The sequence below is a fragment of the Equus caballus genome, chromosome 14 (genome assembly GCF_041296265.1).
Source record: "Equus caballus isolate H_3958 breed thoroughbred chromosome 14, TB-T2T, whole genome shotgun sequence".
Lineage (NCBI taxonomy): Eukaryota > Metazoa > Chordata > Mammalia > Perissodactyla > Equidae > Equus > Equus caballus.
This window is the reverse complement of record NC_091697.1, coordinates 26,622,474-26,639,257: the sequence shown is the minus strand read 5'-3', so window position 1 is coordinate 26,639,257 and position 16,784 is coordinate 26,622,474. Positions and strand designations below refer to the sequence as shown.

The following is a 16,784-nucleotide window of genomic DNA, read 5'->3' as shown; positions in this document are numbered from 1 at the left end:
CTCACCCCCCTCAGGTCCAGGTACCCAATATAGCACCTCGAGGGCCTTAGTAAAAGGCTCTCCTCTGGGAGGCCCAGTCAGAAGCAGGAGCTCCTTTGTGAGAAGGGCCTGTTCCTTCAGGGAGAGGCAGCCCCATGCCCCGGCCTGTAGCGCCGCACCAGTGCCCACGGCTGAGCAGGTACAGCTCAACTTGGATCTCAGCTGTCTGTCACCTCTCAGTCAGGCACCGTGGGCAGGGGATGACAACTATACAGCCAGAACTGTGCCCTGCTGGCCCAATGTTAGCATCTCCCTAGAGATTCAGGAAGAGTGATTCGGGAGCTGGCTGGGACACTTAATGAAATCCTTGGAAGACACCCCTGGGACATTAGGCTCAGACCTTAGGTGATTCTAGATCCTTGACTGAAGTCACTGGAAATGGTGACCCAGGCAACTCCATGTGCATTGATGCTAGAATTCCACCTCCTTGGGTACCCTAAGGGATGCTACATTCTCATGAGGGCATAAGACCAGTCTAGCTTCTAAACCACCCTGCAAGGAAAGCCTGATTTTAAATGCTACCACAAGGACTCTGCCAGACTCACGTTTATTGTAGTGGGCCTTCCTGGACGGCACGGTGTTGGGTCAGGTTCTGTGTCAGCAGTGGGCATGCTACCAGGAGCCTCAGCCTCTTCCTCTCTTTCAGCTTTTATAAGTCCAACTATGTGCAAAAGTTCCACTATTCCCGGCCTGTGCGCAGGGGCACCGTCGACCCCGAGAATGAGTTTGCTGTGAGTATCTCCCCTACCCTTCAGCAGCCCTGATCATTTCCCTGGGCCATCTTACCAACCAGAGCATGCACCTGCAGCCCCAGAATGGGCGGGAATTTGATCCAAAGCCAAAGGCAGTAAAACTAACATCTGCTGATACCATGACACCCCTTCCCTCATTTCTTGAGCTTTTCCACTTTTAAGATATAACCCAGACCTGTGTGTGAGATGCACCTTTAAACCACAGGGCATTCGGGCATTTCCAGAAGGTAGGAAGCTCAGGCTAAGAAGGGGTGTTGATGAAGTCAAACCTTCCAGGGAATACCAATAAGTCACATCGATTTCAGTCCCCACTGTCCCCTCTGTGTTTCCCAGCTGGGACGGGTCTTTCTATTCCCAAGGGCCCACCTGGCATGGGGAGGTGCTCCAAGTATCTCTCAGCTCTTTGCCTTAGACTGTGATGCTCCATATTTTGGGAGTCACTGCCCCCGTGAGAATCTAAGGAACACTGTGGACTCTCCCTCAGGAAACGCAGACGGATGCATTCAATATTGCCTGAAATTCTGACTGTTCAGAGACCAAGGTTAAAACTTACTGGGCCTAAATCCAGGGAAAACTTAAACTTCATGCTGGGAAAGAATTCTTAAGGGTTAGATGGGAGTGTGTTTCTGGGTCTTGCAATATTTGTTCTCATTTGGGGTGGATGCGAGGCCTGGGGGCCCGGCTGGGTTCCCGCCAAAGCTCCCTGGTAACCAGGTTTCATAAGTATCTTGCTTTCCTGCCCTGCCACCCCCTTCCCACGTGACAGTCGATGTGGATCGAGAGAACCTCCTTCATGACTGCATACAAGCTTCCGGGGATCCTGCGCTGGTTTGAGGTGGTTCACATGTCCCAGGTGAGTCCACGGGCCTTTGGGCACATCCTTTCCCTGCTTCAAGCAGGACACAGCTGGCCTCAGGAGGGGGATGGGAGGGGGGCCCTTTGACTGTAAAAAGGGGACCGGCTTTTGTTCAAAGCCGCCGTGGGAGTCCCGGAATTCGTGTGCAGGAAGGGACCTGAAGCAGCATCCAGATTCCTGTGTTCAGATTTGTGTTTTAAGTGTCAGATAACTTTGTTTCCCTGCATATGAGACCTACCACAGAGCCCAATGATAAAGCTGATGCATGGGGAGCCTCTGCAGCGGGCAGCTGGGAGGCAGGGGCCCGGAACTCCACCCACTCCATCACCCCTCACTTCCTCCCATCTCCACAGCCCCTCGGGGCGCCTCTGCAGAATGAACCTATTTTATAGTTGGATAAACGGAGGCTCAGAGGGAGAAAATCACGCAGAGGCAAAGCTCTGGGCAGAAGGCAGATGTCTGAACTCTCCGTGCAGAGAGCACTTATGTTGCTTCTCAACACATGCAGGGCCCCCTGTCCTCAGACAGCTAAGGGTCTTGCGGCTCCCAGGATACACGGGGAGGGCCAGGGTGGTTGTGAGGAAACCTGAGCAGTAGGGAGGATGTATTCAGGGTGTCTTATTCATTTATTCATTCAACAAATACTTAATGAGTACCTAATGCATGTCAAGCACTGTTCTAAGACCTGGAGATTTCACAATGGAGCTTACATTATAGTCCGGAAGACAGGTTAAAAAGTCAAAGAAAATGTACAATGTGTCAAATGGTGATAACCATTATGGAGAAAAATAAAAGAGAAAAGTGATGAAGGAGGGGTTGCTATTTTAAATAAGGTGGTCAGAGAAAGCCTCCTTAATAAAATGACTTTTGAGCAAAGGCCTGGAGGAAGTGAGGGAGTGGTCCATGCAGATGTTGAAGAGGACAATCTAGCAGAGGGAACAGCAAGGGCAAAGGCCCTGGGGCCAAAACATGCTTGTGCCTGAATCAGAACAAGCAGGGGTGAGTAGTAGTAGTTTGATACCAGATCATGTAGGACCTTATAGGCCACCATAAGGTCTTTGGCTTTTCCTAGAGCCATGAGAAGAGGAGGGCAGTGGTCTGACTGATATTTTCGAGCTATTGTATTATCAGCATCGAGACCATCTCATTCCAGCCCTTAATGCCGACCTCCCTCCCAGTGAACTCAGCAGCCTGGCGGCCTTCCAATCTCCTTTACACAGGCATGGCCTAGACCTTGGGGAAAATATAATAACAATGATGCCATCAACAAACATTTAACAAGCATGTGCTAAACTGTTCACATTCATGATCTCATTTAAACCCCTCAACCAGACTGAGAGATGGATAGTACTACCCTCCCATTTTACCGATGAGGGAGCTGAGGTGCAGAGTGAGCTAGTGGGTTGTTCGAGGTTAGTAAAAGAGGTGGGGTTTGACTTTAACCTCCTACGTCAGATACCTGGGCTGGACCCTGTCTCCTTCTTCCTCGGTGTGTCCCCAGCCCACCCCAACAATAAGTAGTACCTTGGAAAGGAAGAAACTATTCATGCCATTTCCTCATGGGACAAATTGATACATGACGAGCTTCAAGTGTCCCAGGCATTGTGTCACGGGCTTTCTGGCAAAATCCCACCTAATCCTCCAAAACCCTGTGAGGTACATACTATTATTAGTCCCATTTTTGAGGTGAGGAATCAGAAACTCTGTACCAATCTGTAGCCTCTGCCCATGGCTGTTGGCTGTGCCCCGCCCCCTGGTGGTGATCAGCAAGGTGCCTCTTGCCCTTCAGCCAACCCCTCAGACCTGGGGCAGCCTGAGGGAGCCCTGCCTGCACCCCCATTCCCCCCACCACTGTGGTTCTCCTCAAAGCACCCGTCCCTCCTGATAGACTCATGTACCTGTGTGACTGCTAATGTCGGGAACATTAGATAGAACAGAACATCTTAGAATGCAAGCTTCAGGAAGACAGGTTTTTGTCTGTTTTGTTCCCTGCCACATCTCCAAGTGCAAATAACAGCCCCAGGCCCATAACTGGTGCTTGAGAATGTCTGTTAACTACATCAGCCAATCAATCATCAGTCAACCAATATGCAGACACCCACGGTGTCTGAACTGGTCACCTTATTTTATGAACTCAGGATTCTGAAGTTAGGAAAGAAGTAGCGTTTTTGTTTCCCTCCTTTTATCCCGATACCTTCTGGTAGAAGGGGCTGGGAAAACCCCCCACAAGTTGCCCAGAGTGGATTTCCCTCTAATAGGCCCCCTCAGTTGAGTTACCGAGAATCCCAGGATGTCTCAGACACAGGCTTCGTGCCTGCTAAGCGAGTCCATTTCGAAGCATTTGTTTCTGTGTTACATGAATTTGCATCTCGTCCTACATGACGTGTATGACTACAGTACTGTTTGTATAGAGAGGGGTCTTCTGATGGGATTCAAGTGTAAGTTCTACTTATTGAGGGTTCTGTCCTTCTTCCTGGCCCTAAGAATGTGTAGTCTTTACAACGAGACCTGATTTAGGGCTCTGAGACCCAGACTCAACTTAGTCATTAGCTGTGTGATGTTGGACAAACACTGTGTATCTCTGGGCCTTAGTTTTCATCATCCATAAAACCGAGACTGAAAACTATGGAATTTCAAAGCTAGAAGGGATTCTAGAGGTCATTTAGTCCAAGAGCTACAAATGCAAATACCTTCAGAGCCCAGGAAGATAATGGAAATATCTGAAATAGTGACATTAAGACAACAGGGAGTGCTGGACGCTGTGGCAAACAAGTGAATTGAATTAAAAAAAAATTAGAACTCGTGTGCTGGCTACACATTAGACCTCTCCAGGCCCAGGTTGGCCCACAGTTCTCCGGTTTTCCATCCCTTCCTGATTCTTGTCCAGCCCTATTATTTTGCACATGAGGAAAACTTAGGCCCACAGATGGGACTTGAACCGCCAAAGGCATCCATGGCAGACGTCAGCTGTAATGATCACGCTGTCTGGTGCCTCTCATGGGATCCCTGAAAGGATTTAAGGAGGTGATAATGGGGGAAATGCCTTTGAAGAACAGGAAGCACCACTTGATCGCGGGGGATTGCCATCACTTCATCTTCTGACTGGTGTCCCCCCCTTTAAAATCCTCTCCAAAGCACTTTCTCCCGATAATTCATTTTCCCCTCGTGGAGAGCCGGGCACCTCTACTGCTGATAAGGAAACAGACTCAGCTTAGGAGAGAGATCAGAGATCTGAGGGCCTGACCAAATCCTAACAACCAATTTAAGGCAAGTTTGGTGGCAGAGCTTGGCCTGCACGTGGTGAGAGAAGCCTGTCTTTGGACCAGGAGCACCCCGTTCTCTCCCCCGCTCTGCCACCATCTGCCCTGGGGCAAGCGACATAACCTGTTGTTGTGGGAATTAAATGAGAGCACATGTGTGACGTGCCCAGCGTGGGCTGGCACTCAGGAGGCAATCGCTAAGTGGAGCCCTCTCCATTATCATGATCATTGCTTTTATTCCTGTTATCAGCTCCTGACGTCCCGGCCTTTCATCCATCAAATCTATAGCCCCCATTACTCTGCTCTGAGAGCTTTATGCTCCTTCTACACAAATGCCCGTAGGTGAGAAACCAGAGGAAATTTTATTCTCATTCTCTGTTCCTGATGGCTATAATGAGGTTAAAGACTTGGGGATTCAAAAATATCTTCAGAAATGAGGAGGAAAGCCAATCAAGAGGACTTTCCATTTTTAATAACTCACCTTTAAGCCCACGCCTTTCTGACAAGCCAGCCTATTGTTGGAGCCCCGGTGCAGTGCCGGGCTCGAGCCAAGGGGTCGTGAGAGGTTGTCCTCAGAACTCAGTCTGCCTTGGCTGGGGAAAGCCCTGCTGGGTCGGTCTGTGCGCCTGACAGAAACTACACCGTGGCTCGCAGCCTGTGGAATACGGACTGCGGACCCCCGCCCCAGGCCGAGCAGCCTCCCTCCAGCTCACACTGTGGGTGTGTGTATACGTGTGTGGTGTGAGTGCACATTTGTGTCCGTGTGTGTGTGTGTGTGTGTGTGTGACAGAAAGGAGAGTGACAGTGAAGTAGAGAGAGAGTCTACTCCCAGGGCCTTCTCCCTGCAGAGAGCACCCATCTGCCAAAATGTCCAGAAACAAGGCAGGGGAGTGAGGAGGTTAGGGTTTCACAGGGATTCAAGGAAACAGTTTAAGAAGACGGCCAACAGCACGGCTCTGGAGGCCGGCTCTGCCCTTCTCAAATATCCAATAGTTGTGACTATTTTACTTAACGAACTCTGCTCTCAGTCACCTGTCATATTGTCTCAACTGATCTTGGCTGCACACCCAAGACAGGCACTGTATCACCACCACTTCACCCGTAATAAAACTGTGGGTCCCTTCCTCCATGAAGTCTTCTCTGATTACTTGACCCTTCCCTCCAGCCCCCACCCCACCCTGCCAGTGCGTCTCCCCTTCTTAAGGACGACTACTGTTCTCTGTCTTAACACCCACAAGAGTTAATAACAATAGCTACCAGCTACTCTCTGAAGTCGGTTTTCTTACACTCATTTTACCAATGGGTCAAGCGAGGCTCAGAGGGGTCAGGAAACTTGCCCAAGGTCACACAGCTAGGAAAAAATGCCAGAGCTAAGGTTTGCACTCAGTTTTAATTTGTTTTGTTTAGTTCAGAGGTCAGCAAACTATGACCTGTAGGCCAGAGCTTACCTGCCACCAATTGTTGTAAATAGTTTTTTGGACCAGCCATGCTCATCCATTCACATATGGCCTGTAGCTGCTTTCTCCCTAAAATAACGGAGTTGAGCAGTTGCAACAGACAGCATATGGCCACAGAGCCCAAAATATTTGCTATCTGGCCCTTTCACAGAAGAAGTTTGCAGGCTCCCTGTTTAGTCTTTTACTCCAGATCCCATGCTCTTCGGAACGGCGCTGTTTTGCCAATTGGCATTTGTGGCGCTCTGTGTCTATCGCTTTCTAAGAGGTGTGGGAGAGGTGTTCAGTTTTATCTTCCCAACTGAACCCAATCTACCTTGGAGCAGCGACCCTCATACAACAACCAGTCTTAGGACCCACGACGGGCTGGGCTGGGTCATCGCTTTGCCAACCACTCTAATCCCTCCAGCTGACAGCTCACATAGTAGGTTCGCAACCAATACCCAAGGAGTAAGAAGAGAAAACTCTCCTGGAGCACACCCAGCATCTGAAAACCCAGCAAGTGCCCAACACCGCCTGCCTCCCCTCCCCAGGGAAATCCCTTTCTCACCAAGCAAAAAGTCAGCTTGTCCCTCCCCAGACAGCAGACAGCAGACAGCAGACAGCCCCAGAGCTCATTAATTACCAGAGAGCCTGCTACAGCCCCTCGGGGAGCACTGCCTCATTTGAATTCCAACCCCAAATGAAACCAATGCCCACGTTGTATCCATTTTTAAAGCGTCGCGCTAAGGCCGTTCCTTCTTGGTGATCTTGTTTTTCACAGACCACAATTAGCCCTCTGGAGAATGCCATCGAAACCATGTCTACAGCCAATGAAAAGATCCTGATGATGATCAACCAGTACCAGAGTGACGAAAGCCTGCCCATTAACCCGCTCTCCATGCTCCTGAATGGGATCGTGGACCCAGCTGTCATGGGAGGGTTCGCCAAGTACGAGAAGGTGAGGGCTTCTGCTCTCCAGGCCCCCGGGGGTGGGGGGTGGGCAGAGCAGTGGCAGGATGGCCCAGGGGCAGACGCAGCTGCACATCACTCATCTACTGGCTGTTTACCCCCCAAAGGGACACTTCAGCTTGGTTGACATTACACACCTTCCAAAGTTTCTGTGCCTCACTCTCATCCCCTTCCCACCCTCATTGTCACACTCTGCTAGACCAGGAGGAGCAGGGGCCAAAGGGCCTCTTATTTCACTGGGCACATCCAGATACCTCTGTGAAGGGAAGGCTCCAGGATGACTGTGAGTCAGATCATAAAGGTACAGGAACCACGAGTCAAAGTACATGACTTTAAATGACCTCTACAAATGGAAAGAAGTGAAACTCAGAATGTCTGAAAATATAAAGGCTAGGAGATCAACTCTAAATGGGGGAGTTATAATCTAGATATCCAGGTCATAAGATCTCTCCATAAATGCCCACATATTTTAGCTATAGATTCCATTTTTGAGCCTCCTAGTATCCATGGCAAAAAAGGGAAATGCCATCAATTATATGAGTCATATTTTCCCCTCGGGGAAAATACCAATTTCTCAGTAGGAGGACATAGCTTTCCCCAGCACTGAAGTAGAGTAGAAAGTCCTCATTTGGTTTTCACCTAGGCCATACATTAATGGGACGCTGAGGGGAAAATGGACTCCTCATTTGAATAAATCTCAGGGTGAATTCCCTATTATCGTTTCTGTGTTGTCCATTGATGTAAAACTAAGAATAAGACACAGTAGTATAATTCAGGGACAGTGATTTCCAGTCCCCCAGTCAGTCCTTCCAGCTACTCTCAGATCCCCGAGAGTGGTCATCACTGGTAACCCTTTGTTCAGCCCTGAAGCTGACAAGTTATGTCTGTATATATGCGTGCGCACATGCAGGGCGTGAGCCCCAGAAACTGCTAGGGGCTGCCAAGGTCACCTGCAGTGAGGGAGGTGGTGAGGTGAGCTGGAACACCCACCAGGTGAAACTCCTCACTGAGTTCTTTTTCCTGGAGGAATGCTCTCAGACGAATGTGCCTCAGAATCCCCTGCAGGGCTTCTTAATTCCCAGGTCTGCCCCCATCGCCACCAGAGGTTCTGACTCACGAGGTCCGGGTGGGGCCCGAGAATCTGCATCTCTGACAAGTTCCCAGGTGGTGCTGATGCAGCCGGTCTGGGGACCCCACTGTGAGGACTACTTTCCCAGGGCTTGTGGCCCATTCCCAGTGGGTACTCATGTGAGCCTCCAGGAAGAAGAAACAATGTCAGTTCCCACAGCTCCCTGACTCGTGCCCCACCCAATCTCACGTGACTTCATTCCTGCCCCTCTCAAATGGAATCCTACCCCAGTGCCATAGCCATGGGTTGCGGGGTCTATGCCAAATGAACAGGAAACCCCAAACGCCTGTCTGTCCTCCCAGGCCTTCTTCACTGAAGAGTACACCAGGGACCACCCTGAGGACCAGGACAAGCTGAGCCGCCTCAAGGACCTGATTGCGTGGCAGGTAAAGCAGAGCTGACTGGGGAGAGGCCAGCCTCCGTCCTTTCCTCTCCCCATTCGTGTGCCCTCAGCTGCCCTCTGGCTGGTGTGGCCTGGTTTCACTTGGTCTCCTGTGCCTTGGCTTTCAGCCCTTCTGCAACTGTTTCACCTGAGCAGGCTCATCCTGGAACTGGGCTTTGGGGCACTGCACTCTTGGGGTGCGCGTGGGTGCCAGGCCGCGATGCTGTGCCGCGTGTTGCTAAGACTGCTGTACTGGATGTTGACTTCCGGAGGTGGTTGTTCCCAGTGGGGCTGAAATGAAAGCCAGGCCCCCGCTCAGCACAGCAGTCAGATCATGGAAGACTTCGGCCCCCACCCCCACCTCTCCTGCTAAGGCTGACCCAGTTTGTTGCAGATAATGCTCAGATGGATATCAGGTTTTGAAAATAATCGAGGCCTTTGTTTGGTTTTTGGTCAGTGGGCCTGCATTCTGCACAGGCTGCTCAGCCATCCAGAGCCAAGCCCTCAGAGCTGGAGGGCTCAGTCCTTCCCCCTGCTCTCTCTTGCTATGGGCTGTCTTCCCCTCATCCCTTCTCTCCTTGCGCAAACTCCTGTCCCTCCCTCCAGGCTCTCCTTCTCTCTGACTCTTCCTGTGCAGGCATCTGTCTTTCTCCCTCCCTCCTAGAAGTTCTTTGCCTCTATCCCTGCCCTCTGTCTTTTCCTCTCTCTGCCCCTGCTCCCAAGTTACTCTTCTTTCTGCTTCCCTTCCTCTTCTCTCTCCAATTCCCTCCCTCCTTTTCCCCTTCTTTCTCTGGCTCTCTGTGTTTCTCTCCCTCTCTCCCACTCCTTAGAGAAAGAAACAGTCCACCCGACCCCTCCCCCAGAGGCTTTCAAAGACCAGGCTCCCCTTCTGGGCCTGCGGCAGCCCCCTCCTCAAACAGCATCCTGCTCTCCATGGACCACTCAGACCCAGAGACCAGGTGGGCTCTAGAGGGCTCGAGCTGGAGGGAGGCGGCTGTGGGAGCAGTGCCACTGTCTATAGCTGCCTGTCCTCCCTCCCTCCCTTCTTGCCAGTCGCCCTGCAAAGAAAAAGCAAGCTATTGTGGCAGGGGTTTTTGTTACTCTAGGGAAATCAGGGAATGAGAAGCACTGGGTGCAGCCTCCTTTCTTAAAATAAGGATTCCTAATTCAGGTCCTTCTCTGCCTCTGCCAATCTATGCAAAGTGAGGCTTTACAAATGAAACGCCAAGCGCTGCACAGATGCAGTTTCCTGAATGCATTTTGTGTGTCTGAGGTTTTCTCTCCTTTCTTACCTTGTGCCACCTGTGAAACCCAAACATCCCAAGGTCCCCAGCCTTCTGAGGTCATCATGCCCTTTAATACTCAAGTGGTGATATTCCTCTCCCCACCCCCAGCTTGGGAAGCAGGAGGCCCGGCTGGGATGAGTTCCCTTCCTCAGATATTTCGAGGTCTCCCAGGGAGGGCCAACGTCACTCAAATTTGTTTAGTTCTTCGGTGTCACTCTCAGTCCACGTCCCTGACCTGGGCCTCACCATTGGGCAGGGCTTGTCACCTGGTAATGGCTTCTCGACGCTGTGCACCCACAGCATGGAGCTCGGCCTCACAGCACAGCTAACACCAGGCTGCGCCTTCCCAGGAAATTCTACGAAAGTCTGGGCACTAACGGAGGGGCACTACGAAGAAAGGAGACTTTGAAGGCCTGTAGGGTGTCAGATGTTACAGCCCTAAGAGCCATTAGCGAGGCCTCTTCAGACAGCGCCCCCTAGTGGCCGTCTTCTCCTTAGCACCGTCCGGCCGCCTCTCGCCGCCATGTTACAGTCTGAGACCCACTCAACCCGGCAATGAAGATTGCCCTGGGCCTCGTCCCTCGCACCTGGAGTCCAGGTACCCCAACTAGGAGTACCTGCACCCAAAAGGTGCTGCCCCGCGCGTGGTGCAGGCTGCCATTTTACATTAGCACACGCAGCAGATTCCCTCTTCCGAGTCCATTCATCCCATTCATACTTACAACTTAGCTGTACTGAGCCACTACGGTGTGCCAGGCAGCAGAAAGAGAGCGCTGGAAAACTGTCCTGCTCCCGGCCCTCTTGGGGCTGAATTCTTGATGGGATCAGATACTCCTTGGATTTTCTCAAAACATAAGAACCTTAGATTTCAAAGGAAAACGTATTTATATGTCTAGCAACCCAACAAAAGCTAAAGCTTTCGGGGTACCGTTTGTGTTCAAGATTTCACAGACTTCTATTGATTGCTTCTTAATTTGTGTTTGTGAAGATTTTCTCTATATTTATTGGCATGGAAAGATAGCTACAGTATATTCTTTTTTTAAACATTTTTTGAAATATTGCACACAGAAATGTGTGCATAACAAAAATATACAGCGTATTGGTTCGTTGCAAGATGTACACCCGTGTGACTGCCACCCAAATGAAGAAACAGAATTCTGCCAGCACCCAGAAGTCCCTCTCATGCTCCTCCTAGTCACTGCCAGCCCTCCCCCAGGTTGACCATGATTCCTGCTTTAAAGCAGTAATCATTTCCTTGCTTTTTAAAAATAGTTTTTATCACGAAGCACTCATTCCTAAACACTATCATTTACTTTTGCTTATTTTTGACCTATGTATAAATAGAATCACACACTACACATTCTTTTGTGTCTAACTGATTTTTCTCAATATTATGCCTGTAAAGTTCATTCATTTTGTTCTACGTTATCATCCATTCATTTTCATTGTTATGTATTAGTATATACAGCTGGATAGTATAACTATACCAAAATGTATTTATTTTTCAACTAATGGATATTTGGGTTGATTTCAAGTGGGGCTATTGTATTGTATTGTATCAGATGTTCTGAACATCTTCATACACGTCTTTTTTGGGCACACATACACAATTCCTGTCGGCTGTACACCTAGGCATGGAGTTGCTTGGTTATGGTTTGTGAGAATACCTGGCTCTGGTAGATACTGCCAAACGTCTATCAGCCTAGCTTAGTTTTGCCTGCTCTTGAACTTCATATAAATGGTATTATACTGTATGTACTATTGTGTGTCTGTGTCTTTTGCTCAACATAATGCCTTTGAGATTCATCCAGGTTGTTGCATATATCAGAGGTTTTTCTTTCTTTGTTTCTAAATGTTATCTGTTGTATGAATATACATATGCCACTAATACACCAATTTATTTTTCCATTCTGGCAAATAATTGTTGGTGGACATTTGAGTTGTTTTCAGGGTTTGTATAGTATAAATAAAGTTGCTGTGAACACTCTTGTTCTTGTCTTTCGGTGGACACAGCACTCAGTTCCCTCAGCGTAGGTGTAATAGTGGGACTCCTGGGTCATGCATGTCTGGTCTTACTGGAAACCAGGAAACAGTTTTCCAAAGCAGATAAACCAATTTACACTCCCACCAACAACTTCTGCGAGTCTGAGTTACTCCACATTCTCACCGACACTTGGCACTGTGAGTCTTTTGAATTTTAGTCTTGCTGGTGGTTGTGAGGTGGTATCTCAGTTTAATTTTAATTTGCCTTTCCTCCATGAGCCACGATGTGCATTACCTCTTCATGCGTTTATTGGCTAATTGGATAACCTTTTTGTGAAATGTTTGTTCAAAGCTTTTACTTATTTTATTAGCTGAATTGTCTTTTATTATTAATGTATAGGAGTTTATATATATTCTAGATACGAGTCCTTTGTCAAGTATATGTATTGCACATATCTCCTCTCAGTCTGTGGCTTGTCTGTTCACTTTCTTGATGATGTATTTTGATGAACAGAAGTTTATAATTTTGATAAGGTCCAATTTATCAATTTGTTTCCCCCTGATTAGCACTTCTGTATCGACTTTAAGGAATCTCTGAAACCCTCACATCATGAAGATATTCTCCTAGTTGGAAGGTTTATGGTTTTATCTCACACATTTAAGTATATTATCCATTTTGACTGGTGTGAAGTAAGGGATAAATTATTTTTCTATATAGATTTCAAATTAGTCCAGCACCATTTGTTGAAAAGACAATTATTTCCCCAACTTTGACATAAAATGATCATATATGTGTCAGTCTATTTCTGGACTTTCTATTCTGCTCCACTCGTCTATTTGTCCGCGTTTGCACCGACACCACACACTGTCTTAATTACCATGGTTTTATAGTAAGTCTTAAGATCAGGTGGAGAGCATACTCCAGATTTTTGTTTCCTTCAAATTTGTCCTGACTCTTCTAGTTCTTTGTATTTTCATATAAATTTTAAAATCAGCTTACCAATTTTCTCACTTCCCCCCAAAACACATTGATATTTTGATTAGGCATACATTAAATATATAGGTTAATTGGGGGAGAATCGCTCCTAACAAGATTCAGTCTTCCAATATATGAACATGGAATCTCTCTCACTTTATTTAGTTCTTTATCTTCACTCAGCAAAATTTTGTAGTCTTCAGTGTAGAGGTCTTTCATGTATTTTATTAGATTTATTTCTAAGTAGTCAGTAATTTTTATTCTATTATATATGGTATTGCTTTTTAAATTTTACTTTCTGTTCGTCAATATGAGCACAATTGATTTTTTTTGTATGTTGACCTTGTATCCAGCAACTTTACAAAATACACTTATGTACAAATTGTTTGTGCATTCTTTTGGATGTTCTGCAGATACAATCATATCATCTGGTAATATAAAAAGTTTTACTTCTTTTCCAATCTTATGCCATTTAGTCCTTTTTCTTGCCTTATTGCACTGATGAATATAAGGAGAGAGAGAGTACATCTGTGTCCCTGTGTCAAAGCAAATGTCAGTATTTCACAGAGTGGGATGTTGTGAAGATTTTCCATTCTGTGCCTGGTTTGCTGGTTTGTCATGCATGGGCTTTCAATTTGTCAAATGCCTTTACTGCATCCATTGGGATACTCATATTGTTTTCCTCCTTTATTCTGCTAATGCAGTGAAGTTTATTAGTTGACTTTGGAATATTAAACCAACCTTGCATGTATGACATAAATCCCACTTGGTCATAAAGTATCATAATTTTAGATATTGCTGAATTCTATTCACAGATGTATTATTTTGGATTTTTGCATCTATGCTCAAAAGAAATATTAGCCTGTAATTCTCCTTTCTTGTAATATCCTTGTTCAATTTTTGTAACAAAGTTATCCTAGTCTCAAAAAGTGAGTTGGAAATTATTCCCTATTTTTAAATTTTTTGGAAGAGTTTATATAATATTTATCAGCTGTTTTCTAGAATTTGTCATTGAAGACATATGGGCTTATTCAACTTATTTATTAATTTTCAGGTTTCCAATTTCTTTTGTGTCCTTTTTGGTACATTGTGTTTTCCTGGTAATTTGTCCATTTTATCTAAATATTAAATTTATTGACATAAACTTTTCAATAATATCCTCTTATGATCTTTTATAATGTTTGTACTTCCTGTAGTGATATTCCTTTTTTAATCCTGATATTGATTATTGGTACTTTCTCTTTTTTTTATTAGTCTTATTAGGGGTTTATCAATATTATGTCTTTTCAAAGAACCAATTTTTAGCTTTGTCAGTCTTCTCTATTGTAAGTTTTTCTTTTTTCATTCATGTCTACTCTTTTATTATTTCTTTCCTTTTTACTCTCTTTGGGTTTAATTTGCTATTCCTTTATTAGTGTCTTTAGATGGATGCTTAGCTACTTGACTTTCTGTCTTTTCTAATATGTAAAACTAAAGCTATAAATCTGCCTCTATTTACAACTTTATATCTCACAAGTTTTTATATGTAGTATTTCCATTATCATTCCTTCCTTATTTTTATTTATATAAAATCTTTGTTTTATTTCATGTTATAGAGGATCTTTTCTGTTTATATATATTAATTAAAACTTTAAGAAATAATGTTTTCTTAGGCTTTCTTCATTCTCTGTTTCTTCCAAGTTTCTTCCTTCCTTTTTTGCTTCCTTTCCCATCTGTTGGTTCTGATCTCTGACTTTCATGTTGGAGAATTTCCTCCAGTGCCTGGTGATCCTTGGCAGTCTCTTCATAATTAAGAGTGAGGCACTAAAGAGCTGAATGAAAATCTATGAACATGAGAGGGGACATTACCATATGGTACCTGAGTGACCCACAGATGTCTATATCAACATGGGGCCATTCACTTTTCCCAGAGCACATCCTGCGAGCTGTTGCATAGGAAGATACTCCTGGCTACTGTGCTGCTGGAATTTGGGAACTGGGAAGTGAAGGACTCACAAGCAGTATGCAGGCTTCCCCTTCAACCCCCTATTTCCAGTCTGGCTCCTCATCCCTGCTCTCTGTTGTGCCTGGTACCCTGAGCCCAGAGCGTTTGTTCTAATTGTTCTAGAGGATAAGCTCCTGCTTCTTGGGGAAATGGGAAAATATAACACTTGGCTACAAGGTGAAGCAGTGGAGTCTGGAGATCTAATTGTTCCTGCACAGAATTGCAACTCATCCCTCTGTGTTCGGCCCCTCCACTCACTCTAGCTTTTCTGGCTCATCGTTTACCACCTTTCTCTGCAGATCCCCTTCCTGGGAGCTGGGATTAAGATCCATGAGAAAAGAGTGTCAGAAAACCTGCGGCCCTTCCACGACCGGATGGAAGAATGTTTCAAGAACCTGAAAGTGAAGGTGGAGAAGGAGTATGGTGTCAGAGAGATGGTACGGACAGTCCCCGTGGCCGGGAGGGGTGAGACAGGGCAGAGGGGCAGGAGAGGACCATGGGGACCAGAGCAAAGGGACCTGCTCTGGAGGAGAAGGGCCTGAGGGCCAGCATTGCTGGAGCTGATGATGCAGGGGAACCTTCCTGTAAACGTGGTCCCTCAAAAGTCACCCCTAGATAAACACCAGGTACAAACCGAGCCCTTGCCCTTAAGGGACTGTGCTAATACTAAAAACAACATTGATGAAGCACCTAGAACGTGCCAAGTCTGATATAAGCACTTGACATATACTAGGCCGTTTAAGGCCTCACAACAAGCCTGGGAGGTAGGAATGATTTTTAACCCCTTGTCCCTCTTCTGGAGGTTCAGAGGCCTTAAGCAACTTGCCAAAGGCTACACAGCAAGTGAATGCAGGTCAGAATTTGCACCTGGCTCAGTTGGCCTCCAAAGCCAGTGCTTTTGGCCACTCCATGACCTAAAGGGGCCATTGGACTGGTGCTCACAGGGACATCTTTCTTTATCCTCTTCCCCAGGAAGTGGAGTCCTAGAACGTCAAGGCTATGCGGTCTGTTAGAGGCCATCTGGCCCAACCCTCTCAGGTTACAGATGGGAAAACCGAGGCCCAGAGAGGGGAAGTGAGTCACCAGAAGAGAGTGCAGATGAACTCAGGCCTCTTGTCTTCTGGGCCAAGAGTTTTTCCTAGAGACAGGTTGCCTCTTCCAGCATTTGCTGCATGGTGCCACAGCCAATTCTGGTGTCAACTCCCTGGTGAGGTCAGATCTCACAGGTTAAGGGCACAGTCCTCCATGAGACTCTGCTCCCTACAGACGCCAGCCACCAGCCCCAGGGCTGCAGGCCACTTCTGACCAGCTGGTCATGCATCTGGAGTTCCCACTACGCTTCAAGTCTGATAATTCCACAGAACTCAAGAAAGTGCTATACTTATGATTACAGTGTTATTATAAAGTATACAACTCAGGACCAGCCAAATGAACAGATGCATAGGGTAAGGTCAGGGAGGGTCCCTAATGCACAGCTTCTGTGTCCTCAGGATGCGTCACCCCACCTCCCCTACCAGCACATCAATGCAGGATACCAACCAGGAAAGTGCACCCTAGCCTGAGTGTCCAGGGTTTTTATCGGGGTTCTATGACATAGGCATGACTGAGTGAATCGTTGGCCATGTGGTTGCAATCAGTCTCCAGCCTCACCCGCCTCCCCAAAGCTAAACTGATAGTCCAGGATTCAAAGCCCCAGCCCTGGAATCTCATGGTTGGTCTTGGCCAGCCCATC

General features: G+C 47.0%; 1 protein-coding gene across 1 annotated transcript in view; it reads left to right on the top strand.

Moving 5' to 3' along the window:
- DOCK2 (dedicator of cytokinesis 2) overlaps positions 1–16,784 on the top strand; it is a 404,121-nt gene that overhangs the window by 381,706 nt on the left and 5,631 nt on the right. Inside the window, exons 43-47 of the mRNA XM_001500101.7 lie at positions 686–770; positions 1,558–1,644; positions 7,125–7,301; positions 8,744–8,827; positions 15,352–15,489. Coding sequence (XP_001500151.1) covers positions 686–770; positions 1,558–1,644; positions 7,125–7,301; positions 8,744–8,827; positions 15,352–15,489 — 571 coding nt within the window. The remainder of the gene's footprint in view (positions 1–685; positions 771–1,557; positions 1,645–7,124; positions 7,302–8,743; positions 8,828–15,351; positions 15,490–16,784) is intronic.